At 42.6% G+C, this 12,291-nt stretch overlaps 1 protein-coding gene across 2 annotated transcripts in view; it reads left to right on the top strand.

The window, feature by feature from the left end:
- Positions 1 to 12,291, top strand: part of MYO1H (myosin IH) — an 833,585-nt gene that overhangs the window by 484,537 nt on the left and 336,757 nt on the right. For both annotated transcript variants that reach the window (XM_069619421.1, XM_069619420.1), the window contains exon 19: positions 10,709 to 10,814. In XM_069619421.1, the coding sequence (XP_069475522.1) occupies positions 10,709 to 10,814 (106 nt within the window). The remainder of the gene's footprint in view (positions 1 to 10,708; positions 10,815 to 12,291) is intronic.

Below are 12,291 nucleotides of genomic sequence, written 5' to 3'. Positions count from 1 at the left end.
AAATTGCCCGAAAGGGGAATGAGGATCTGGGTGTCATCTGCGTAATTTGTATAGGTGACACCCAGTCTATCCACTTTGTCAAATAAAGGCTTAGTAAAGATATTATACATGGTTGGTGAGACACAAGAGCCCTGTGGGATGCCACATGTTATTTGAATTGGGTCTTCTGATGCTGAAGTGGAAAAGACTCACGTGTTTCTATTGTCTAGAAAGGACTGGACCCAAGCTATGACTTCACTTGAAAAGTGGGCAGACGATGCTAGGTGTTTGCATAACACTGCATGGTGCACCAAGTCGAACGCTGCCGACAGATCAAGAAGGAGCAGCATCGCTGTGTTTCCTTTGTCATTGAGCTCGTCAATTTGCGCTTTAAGGTATATTAATGCTGTCTCCGTGCCATGCTGGGGTCTGAAATCCGATTGACGGGAGCCTAGAAGTTGGTTGGCCTCGAGGTAATTCCGAATTTGAAGATAGGCCACTCTATCTATTATCTTGAGGAGGAATGGGACTGTTGTGATAGGCCTGTAGTTTGTTGGGATGGAGGGGTCTAAAGTTTGTTTTTTGAGAAGGGGTAGAACCCAGGATTCTTTTAAGATACTCGGGACAGTACTGGATGAGAAGGAGGCATTGATCAGTTTTGAGATAAAGGGGGCTAAATCTCTGGCCACATCCTTAATTATTTGGGCTGGACAGTTGTCTCCTTTACAGTTTGACAGTTTTAGGGATGCAATGATTTGTTCAGTTTCCTGAATGGAGACTTTAGAGAATTTAAAAGGAGCCAAGTCAGGCTTGTCATTGGGAGTGGTATTGGTTGGTATTTCGGCAAGGGGGAGAGAGGCTTTTTTTGCTGCAATTTTGGTTTGCAGTGTTTTTATTTTATTTGCTTGGGCATTTTGAATGCTAGTGCACCATTGCTTGTTTTTGGGTACATTATCCGGCGGAGGTATGGCCGATTCTAATTCTTGAAGGATCACAAATAGTTCCTTGGTATTGGAGCATGCTTTTGAGATTCTTTCATTAAAGACTTCTTTTTATGTTTAGATACTTTCTTTCTTGTAATTATTGGCACAGAGCTTTAGTTTTAGTTTATTTTCTTCTGGTCGGGAGTGTTGCATATGGTTTCTAGTTTCCTTTTTTCCGTTCTAAGTTCTTTGAGGTGAGGGGTGAACCAGGTATTAAGGTGAGTCTGTTGTTAACTCTTGCGTACTTCAAGTGGGGCAATGGTATCTAGGACCTTTGCCATAGTGTCATTATAGGAATCCACCAGAGTAGCTGGGTCGGAATTGCTTGGAAGGGTGTTAATCACAGGAAGGAGGAGAGGCAGGATGTTGTCTGGTGTGATGTTTTTCTTCGATCTGATGGGAAGAGGGGGTGCCATAATTTTATCTTTAGCTGTTTGTTCATTCAGTGCTAAGCTAAAGTCAATTAGGTGGTGTTCAGTCCAGGGTTGGGATGTAATTGTAGTGATAGCTGTTGGTGACTACCCAGTCTAGGGTACTCTAGACTGGGTAGCCACCGACAGCTCAAGGTGGCTACCCAGTCTAGGGTCCTGCCTTTATCATGGGTAGGGGAGAGGACTTTTTGGATGAGGCCATGTTCAGCGAGCATGGAAGCTATGGCTTGTGCTTGTTTGTCATCCAGATCGTTTTGGATTAGTTGCAGAGGGCGCAGAGTTGAGGCAGGCAGATTTAGAAAGAGGCTGTTGCAGTAATCCAGGCTACAGAGAACTAGAGTTCTGAAGACAGTGACCTTCTGGGGGAAGGAGAGTAAAGGAAGAATACCGCTGCGGAGGTGCCGCTGGTAGTGTGGCTTCTTAGAGACGTCAGAGATGTGAGGAGAGAAGGAGAGTGTGGTGTCGAAGATGACCCAGAGGTTTTTAGCCTCACAAGTGGGAGCAGGAAGAAGGCCAAGAGAGGCCGGCCAGAGAGTGACAGGAAAGGAGGGAGTGGGTGTACCGACGAGGAGAATCTCCGTTTTACTGGCATTAATGCAGAGATCATTGACAGCACACCACTCATGGATAGCAGACAGACAGTCAGAGATGAGAGAGGGAGAACAGGTGGCTGAAGGGAGCCTGAAAATGAAATGAACTGAGAGTCATCCACATAGCACTGAAAGTTGGGGTAGAGAAAGGCAATGCGGTGGGCAAGAAGTGGCAGTTAGTGGTTGAACAGCCAGGGAGAGAGGTTAGACCCCTGGGGAACACCACAGTTAGAGATAGCGATAGCGGAGAGGAAGGACACAAGTTGGACCTGGGAAGGTCGATCAGAGAGGAAAGAAGTCAGCCAAGCCAGGGCATGATCAGTGATACCCAGGTTATCACAGAGACCATTGAGCATGATGGCGTGGTTGACGATGTCAAAGGCAGAAGAGAGTTCAAGTAAGACGAGAACACAGGGGGTGTTGGAATCGAGGTTGGAGAGCAGGTCTTCATGGATGTTCAGGAAAGCAGTTTCTGTGCTTCTGGCAGCTCAGAAGTCAGACTGATGATCATGGAGACAACCAACAGATTCAGTGTGGAGATTAAGCTGGGAGATGGCCAGCTTTTACAGGAGCTTGCCCAGGAAAGGAGTGATGGAGATTGGGCGTTAGTTAGCTGGGCAGGACGGGTCGGCAGAGGGTTTCTTAAGAACATGGTGCACAAGGGAGTGCTTAAGGGGTCAAGGGAAAACTCCAGTGGCAAAGGAGTGATTGCAGAAGTTGGCAAAAGCTGGAGCCAGGGTGTCAATGTGGTCCTTTATGGTTTTAGAGGAACAGGGGAGAACCTGTTTTGACAAGACTTTCATAGATAGGACTTGTCCCTGTCTAGGAGCGGAGAGTAGAGGGAGGAGGAGGAGAGGAAGGGAGAGAGGACATGATGTCCTGAGTTTTAGAGATGAAATGAGAAGCCAGGGCCGTGCAGAGGGCCTTTTAGGGGACACAAGAGGTAGAGACTGCAGCAGGATTGGCCAGCTCCTTGCACATTTTAAAGAGTTTGGCTAAATTGTTGGATGCTGCAGAGACACAGGTTTGGATGTGTGCTCTCCTCTTGGTGCGGACAGAAAGCCGGTATTGCCTTTGGAGCAGGCAGCAGGCCAATTTGTCAGAGGATGTACAGGAAGCATGCCATTTCCTCTCAGCCTCCCTGCACTTGCATTTAAGGCTGACGAGGTCTGAGTCGTACCAAGAGTTGCACTTGGCTTTGGGCTTCAAGCGGATCCTCAGGACAGGGGCGAGAACATCAAGAGTGTTAGATATGGCAGAGTGGAGCATAGAGAGGGCTGTGTCGGGGTGTGAGTCAGCCGAAGGGGGAGGAGGAGGAGAGAAATTGGCAGCAAAAGCCTCAACTGACAAAAGCTTCATGGGTCAGATAACTGAGAAGGTAGGTGTAGTGTTGGGATTAGCTTGGCCTGAGGGGTGGAGAGAGTGATCTGAAAGGAAAGAGGAAAGTGATCACTCCAGGAGAGAGAAGTGGTGAGAGGGATAGAAAGGGGAAGGTCTGAAAAGATCAGAACATCCAGAGTGTGCCCTACAGAGTGAGTCGGCCCAGAGGGGAGAATAGAAAGAGATAGATAGTCACAGAGGTCGGGAAGGAGTCCAGAGGAAGGACAGGAAGCATCCAGGTGGATGTTAAAGTCTCTAAGAAGGAAGAGTTGAGTGGTCGAGACCAGCAGGGAAGAGAAGAGGTCCACCCACTCAGAGAGGAAGGATGATATCTGCCCAGGTGGCCGATAAATGGTAGCCAAAGTAAGGGAGTGGCTAGGAGAAAGAGAGAGCCTGCAGACGAAGCATTTGAAATGAATGCTTAGGAATGACAGAGGCAGGAATCCACTCAGGGAAGATCAGGGCTACACCCCCTCTGGAATGATTGGACATGGGCACGGAGAGGATCTTGTAGCCATCAGGAAGGAGAGTTTCAAAGCTTGTGACAGAGCTGGCTGTGAACCATGTCTCAGCGAGACCGAGAACATCAAGGTCAAATTCTTCAATCAGGCGGCAGATGTCAGAAGAGTGTTTGGCACCTGAGCGAGAGTTTAGAGTGGCAATATGGAGAAGGTTACTGTCCTTGAAAGACTTCCAGGGAGGGGTACAAATCAGAGGTATGCCCTGTGGATGTGTAGAAGAAGCCCAAAGGGGGCAGAAGAGGAAGAAAGAGAGGGCAAGGTAGCCAAGGAGGAGACAGCAGGGGAGGCAAGGAAGCCGTGGAGGGAAGAGAGGGGACAGCAGGAGAAGAAAGGAAATTGATGAGGCCCGGGAAGCGTCTATCAAAGAGGAGAAGGTTGGCCTAAGGGCCTTGGACCAAGACGGTACCATTCAGGTAAACATTAATGGTGACCTCGGAGGAGTGGAAGGAGGCCAGGAGGGCCCCCAATGGGTGCCACCATTGATGGGAAAAATAGAGAAAGGAGAAAGCAAAGAGACAATATGAAGAGTCCATAGGACTGTCGAGGGAACGACAAAGAGGATCACAGTGAAGGTTTGCCTGGAGGAGGCACTGGTATAGGTGTCAGCAGTTGGAGACCAGGATGTCCTTTTTAAACTTCTTCCTACCAGATTCTGTGAGGAGAACAGTCGATAGAGAACCAATTATAAAAGATAGGAGAGACAGAGAGCACCATCAAGTATGTATAGAGTATGTAGGTAGAGAAGAGGAAGGAGTGAGAGGAGGGGGCAGGGAGAATGCTAAGGAAGGACACAGAGAGGGGCGCAAGCAGACATTTGTCAAATATCGGAGTGTGACTGTGTCACCTGGTGGCTATGAGTACGTTTCCATTGCTGACTGCATGAAAGAGGATGTTTCACAGGATAATGCATCTGTTGGAGAAATTAACATGCCTACCTGAAAGAACTTTACCAAAGGTAAGTCATTTGTCTTTTTGGTGGTCAATTTTGTACACTGTAGGCCTTGTTTACAAATCTTTTTTTAGGCCTGATGTGAATATGCCACATATATTGAGGCTGTGCTGTAAAGCAATATACTGGTCTGAGGACTTTGCCAAAATGAACCTGATTATCAGAGACCAAATTCTAGGTCAACCCAGGTTAGACATACTGGTGAGTACATTCACTGAAAATACTATACACAATGGTGAGATACAGGGGCTTCTAGGGGGAATTTAATTGTGCAAAAAGGGTGATCCTAAAATTATGGAAAGATAAAAGGAAGCCTGATGTGGAGGCATGGCGTTCTGATTTGGTCAAATTGTCAGATCTGGGATGGAGAACGTTGTGTGACGATAACAAGTTGGAATGTTCTGAGGACATTTAGAGAGGCTTTGCAGAGCTATACAGTAGTTTATTTTATTATATTTCAATTTTTAATAACACGCCAACATGATAAAAGAGCATCAGAGGAAGCATATACATTTTATATAAAATCAAAAAGAAACCAGTTAAAAAAGACATACAGTACAATAGAACATATGGCTAAAGGACAGGCTTTAAAAAGCATGCTTTCTTTTAATAGTTCTCTAAATCTTAAGTTAATGAAATGTAGGCTGAAAGGACAATAATTTCAATCTACCACAGCTGCACCAGAGAATACCCTCTTAAAATACAAGGAATGACAACATCTGGGAACTTGCATCTGAAGAATATCCTGAATGCCAAGAAATTCAAACCCACAGAAATACCAATTTGTCGTCCAGATAAATAGTAGCCCATGGCTTAACAGCATTTAGCCCTAGAAAGGTTAACTTAAACAAAATCCTAGCCTCCAATGGGAGCCAATCGAGCTGTTGCAGGACAGGGGAAACGGGTCAAACTTCCTGGTACCAGACACTAGTCTGGCTGTAGCAAAAACAGCCAAAACAGAATTCTAAAAGTCAATCTGTGACAAGACTACATTTTGAATTAAGAAATGAAAGTGAGACAAATACACTTAAGGATTAACCACTTTCAAAGAGAAGAGATGGTAATTACCAGCTTTCAGCAATGAATTCACATGTGGAATAAAGAAAGACAAGTACCCACACTAAGACCCAAAGATTTTGCATAAGAGGCCAACTCTGAAAGTGCACCAGAAAAAAGCATAAGAAACGTAAGCCAAAATAGAAGTTAGAGTATTAGAACAAGAACACAACAACAATTCTGGCTTATGTTACTTTTTTAAGCAGTGCCAGGGATTTGGGATCTCACTCTCAGAAAAAGCCTAAAGATAAAGCTGGGCATCATCTGCGTACTGGTGCATAGGGGTGCCCTGGCCAGCAATCGGCTCTCCCAGTGATTCTGTGTCAAGATTGAATAGTACTGAGGCTAATTGCAAATGGTTGAATGGGAAGTAATGGAACCACCCATGAAGCTATCAACCATTTCCCATCCCAATGGGAAAGGATATTAGGAGCAGCCCATGGTCGATCACGTTGACTGCCGCTGAGAGATCCAGAAACACCAGCTAGCCGTAGCCCACACCATGCAACACACAATGGACATCCTCCAGCACTTGACAAGTGGAAGTCTCCACGCTGCAGCCAGGGTGGAATCCTGATTGAAAAGGCACCAGGTGATGATGATCTGAAAACAATTAACCTATCAGAAACAACTCTTTAAAGAGTTGAATTTCCCCAAAAAGGAAAATAAATGCGACTAAGTGACAAATGAACTTGTTGAAAAACTAGGGGTGCAAACACGCAAAAACATACCTTATACTGAAAAGCAGGACTTTTGTCATCCCAAAAAATGTAAGTTTAGTGTTGCTCTTCAAGCGTTAATTTTTCTCAGAATTCTTAATATCAAGGTCCACCCAAGTGGCTGGAGAGTTACTCAACAAGTTGGGGTGCATTTTGGCAACACAAGCAATCTTGTAAAGAATAATTGTTAATTTTATCTGAAAAGAATTGGCCAAATTCCAGAACTTTTTCTTTACACACAGAAAAGGATTTGGGTACAATTGTGTTTTTAATAACCTTTAGTAGAGACAACAACGTTTAAGGATAGTTAATTAGTATGGTTAGTAATGGTTAGTCACAGCTAACTGTGAGAGAAGTTAGCATTGTGTGCTTGCTGGTGACCACTCCCTCTCATCTGCCTTCTCCCTTTGGCCTTTTTTTCTCTTTCCATTTCTATTTTTCTTATCGGTCTTTCCCTGCGATATATACCCCTTTCTATTTTGCTTATCCACTACCCAGGCTTTCATTCTCTTACTGTATTTGTAGGATTTTGTTCTAAAAAGTGTAAAGATAATTGGACATTTTTTCTTTATTAAGTATCAGACAATTCATTTTCACAGCGTAAGTATTGTTGTGTCGATCCTCTTGGATAAGGGGACGTTCCCCATCCAAAGCATTGTAATAGGTCGGTCTGCAGATGTTCGAAATTGTTCAAAAAAGCTTTTTTCAAGCTCAAAAAAGTTAATTGCATTATGAAATCAATATTGATATAGCAGACAGTACACTAAGGTCACATTACATTGGCAGTTTTATGTTGAGTCTTTTCTATCACGGTAGCAGCATACCACAGTCTAAAAATATCACACAATGCTGTATCTCCATCTGGAGATAGTTTAATACAATAGGATTCTCCAATGGGCACTGGCAACTGGCACTCATATTCGAACATATCATATAATTTGAAATAGTCAGTCATATCCTTGACCATTTCTGTCACTAGTAAAGTTATACCTAGTTTGCTCACATTGATACACATCAACCTTCCTTTAAGAAATAACAGACATAATTAGAATCCGATCTCTCAGCTCAATCGCCATAACGTTTGGATGGGCAAGTCACACCTGGACCACTGATTTAATGAGCCACTAAGGTGCGATCAAATACGGATTTACCTGGCTCAGAAGCATGAATGTGTACTTACCATTCTTAAAAAATCACCTCTTTTAGCTGAGGCAGCAGGACCTGGGTTCAGAATGTGTGTTCTACTGCCCATTCACAGCAATCATACAAATTTTCATATGCACAAACAAACTAAATGAATAAATCCAATAGATAAAGATGTGTGACAATCAGCATTACCAACCATAGCTGTTCTGCGAGTTTCCCACTTCCCTCTGCTCCTTTACTGTCTCCCACTGCAATGTGCCTTCTCGTTCACTTGCAGTTTCCACCTTCTCTTTAACCGAAAACGAACTTGAAAGCCGCACATGTCCTATTTTGAAATTGTTTTACTCACACAACCATTCCATTCTTCCCCTGTCTGAGGTTGTGAAAATGCTGTGCCCACTTCATGTTTTTATTCATTACTCATCAACCTAAAATCAAAATCGTTGGTCTGTTACACAATTTATTAATTTAAGGGACATTTTATCGGACAGGGTTGTCTACTAAAAAGTATGGCCCATTCTCTACTGCAGCTGGAGTTATAGTGAGATCATGTCCCACCAGTTGTCCTCAGAGCTCTTTTGTACAGCGCAGTCTCAGTCCATAACTATAACTAGTAGGCTGATTATGAGGCTCAGAACAAAGATCAATCTTTGCCTCAGTGTATCAAACCAGAGCAATCACTCTTTCACACCTGGGTATGTGCATCCAACCTTGACTTCTGGACACCAGATTAATGCTTCTCTATTCATTATTTATATTGAAGATGTGTTTATGATGTCCTATTTGCTGATTCTTTCATTTGAATATTATCTAATATTATTCTTGACTTGTGTGCGAGGCTGCTGTGCTGTAGCAAATAGTTTCTTTCTATACAATGTCAGTATTCTGTTAATATTTTATAGAAGATCAGGTCAGACTCCTTCTAGATACTGGTAATTTGTTTACTGTAGATGCCAGCTTTCTTTTAAAAACTTGTATGTTGGGACAAATACATTGTCTGACAGACAGGGTCAAGATTCGTGAATAGACATTGGGGTTGTTGCAAGGTATGATATGATATGACATTTGTAACGTGTCTATACACAGGTGTGTCAAGGCGCGACGAGGCAAGGGAGGGGGAACAGAGGGAAGATAAACAACGATCTTACTAGGCCAGGTGTCATTCAGATCGCGCAAGTGCAAGGGAAGGGGGAAAAGGAAAGTGTGGGTGGGGGGAAATGCAGTACATGGGATAATAACATAATAACATAAAATAAATAAAGAGCGGACAGCTGGTGGCAATTGCAGGGTGAGTGCAGACATAAGTGCTGGTTTGGGAACTGTAGGGATACAGAAAACAGTTCCCAGGTGCACGGGTTGCCAGGAAGGCAGCGCATGCGTGCAACCGGCAGGGCTTGGGCCGGAGATCAGATGGGTGGCCAGGAAAACGTGCAGTCTCAGGATTCGCCAGGACTTCAGCAGGGGAGAGGGGGAGAGAAAGCAGAAGCAAAGAGGAAGGTTTTTAGGTGCTTCCGGAACCGAAGATGGTTCTCCTCAAGTTTCAGGGAGGTGGGGAGGCTGTTCCAGAGGGAGGCCCCAGCAGAAGAGAGAGATCTACCGCCAACTCGTTGCTTGGAGAAGCGACTGACCCTGAGGGAGTTGGAGGCGGATGAGCCCAGAGCTCGAGAGGGAAGATATTTAGGAAGAGAGAGTTGAAGGTATTGAGGCCCCAGGCCCCAGAAAGCCTTGTGGACGATGTAGAGGGTTTTGAACTTAATCCTCGCAGCCACTGGGAGCCAGTGTACATAAAACAGTTCTAATAAAATGTTAACCATTCTTGTACAATACATCAAATCACACCAAGTAATTCATGGGTCACAGAGATTGATAGGGACACAAGGGAAAATAACTAAACAAAAGAAATAGAGAAGAAAATCAATCATAAACATGTACTTGATAGTTATGCAAGTAAAATGCAATATAATAATCATTGGCAATCTCTTAAACAAAATTATGGATTGGGACAAGTCTGCACTTTCGCTAAGAGATTTGAAAATGCTAGCTCCTTATTGAATAACAAGAATGAACAACCAATTACCACAGTTGGCACACTGTCAAACTTTGAAGTGGAAACAGCATAGGAGTTAATAACATGAATTAAACTAACGATTTAAAGATGTTAACCATGCTGCAATTGGGTCATCAAAGAGAAAGGCAGCACGATAGTAAAACAAGAAGAGGAACAAGCATATGAGGGAAAGGCTTGCCAAGAACAGATGGCCACAGGAAGTCTGGAAAGAGACAGTGGAACATTGGGAAAGACCCTAAAATAACAACATTACAGATATGTCATCAATGAGGATTGATCATGATTTGACAATTAGATGAAACTGTAATGGCTATTGAAAAAATACCGCAATGTGTTTAATTACTCTTAGAATATGCAGTTGCTTTTTAGAATTTTGATGACTACGAAATGTGACATCACAGATGTTCTGTATGACATTACAATTGTTTAATTTGTGGTGAACTGTAGATAATGCTTTTACAGTAAAAACAAAGCAAATGACACCATTGGATGATTTACAGGTCATTTTTATGGGAAATCATGTGATATACTCAGTTAGTCATTGTATGAACCTAATTCCTGTCTAGGTGCTACATTTGTTTGTATGTGAATGAAGGTTGGGACAGATGAGAAATATTATATGCCGCCCCTCCAGTGTGCCTTGTACTACCATTTTGTATAAAGCGATAATATGTAAAAAAAAAAAAAAACTAAAAAAAAGAACACTTTATAGTAAGTTTCATTTAAAATCTCAAAATCTGAAAAACATGAGTGCACAAAAGGATCTGATAAACGCAATGTGGTAGACAAATAAAGTATACATTTTAACCATATTACTGTTGAACAAAAATATAGTGGTAATTCTCTTACACTGTATTAATCAAAACTCTTTAATGCGTGCACACAGGTTACAACTCAGTTCAAACATAGCCTGGCTAGCCTGATAGAAATCCTTATGGCGAAGGAGCCTGCATACATCCGTTGTATCAAGCCAAATGCTACCAAGCAGCCCGGTAAGATCTATATCATACAAAACATGTACATATATGTGTTAGGATGTTGTATTTACTTGTTTTGGTCCTCCATCTTATGTAGGTCAAGGAATCCTCAGAACCACACAATTGTTGCTGGGCTTCTTTGCAGCTATCTTGGTATACTGTGGTCTGAGGCTACATGGCATTTTGCATTCTTGTCATATTTCAACACAGAATTACCTTACATGATTAAAGAGATCTGTTGGGTGTCGGTTTGTATTGTCGAGGTTTGGGGTATCTCGTCATTTAACATTTTTTATTTTGTAAGTCCACATTTTGGATGTGCACTTTTGGTCAACCAGAATACTACCAGTTTTTTATTGCTATATATATGTATGTGGAGTAGGGAAGTAAGGGTTTGGGGCAGGAGGTGGGAGAATGGGGGTTTTGTGGTAATGTAGAGGGTTTCAGGGGAACCCCCATAATACAGAAATAACCTGTCAGAAGTCTGGTTTAGAGAAAGTGCATGACCAAAATTAAGACTTTAAAAAAAAGTCTTTCAAAACACAAACACGTAGAACCGGAGTTTGGAAAGATCTAGTGACACCATTTCCCTCCATTCTGTGTGCACCCATTGCTCGTTGGTATGGGACCCATGTTCTTAGCGTGACACAGAAGCATTGAAGCTTTGGGATTCCATGCATGTGTTGGCTAACGTGGAGTAAGTACATTCTCTTTATGAAATGCAACATCAATTTTATGTAAATTCTACTTCTCACAGCAATGCACCAACGTGTACCCCAAATACACCGGGTTTGACCATTGAATCTTTATCAAATCTTTAATTGACAAAGCACACTATTCAATGTGGTGGATACCACGCAAACAGCAAGTAGGAGCTGCATGTAATAAACACACTGTACTATTTGCATGTGTGAAAAAAGACTGAGTTCTTATAGAAACTCTAGTGGCACAAATTCTTCCATATACCATTGCTGCTTTACTTCGCAAGGGTAGCATTTGTTTTGGAAAAAGATCCCGGACCTAGTTTCAGAAGCCTGTGTTTTAAAGCTTTCAAAGCAGAAAAAATAAAATGTACAGAAAAATAAATAAAATGTGCCTTGTAGGAGTTAAAAGAGACAGGAATTCATCTAATATTTAGCAATAAAAAAACATCTTTACCACTTCAGCCTTCTCTTCACAGTGGTAACTTCACCATGTAAGGGTGTTTTAAAACAAACAAATATTACCAAGGTTTCATTACACATTACACACATGTAAGATAAGATAACATAACCTAACACTGAAATAACCAGACTAGGACAAAAATTGCAAAGTGCTTGTCTGGCTTTATTTTCATTGATTCACCTATTGCAACACTGATGCAAATTGTGATTATCTCTTTGCAACCATAAAGTCTAGGGGGACAAGTTAATTAGGAGAAAGACACAGAAGGGATGGCATGTCTGAAAAATTGTGCCTTAACTGAGGGAAATGATAGGCAATCATGGCATGC

The sequence above is a fragment of the Ambystoma mexicanum genome, chromosome 10 (genome assembly GCF_040938575.1).
Source record: "Ambystoma mexicanum isolate Mex_15411 chromosome 10, UKY_AmexF1_1, whole genome shotgun sequence".
Classification (NCBI taxonomy): domain Eukaryota; kingdom Metazoa; phylum Chordata; class Amphibia; order Caudata; family Ambystomatidae; genus Ambystoma; species Ambystoma mexicanum.
The sequence above is the reverse complement of the archived record's forward strand: the minus strand, read 5'-3'. Positions and strand labels throughout refer to the sequence as shown.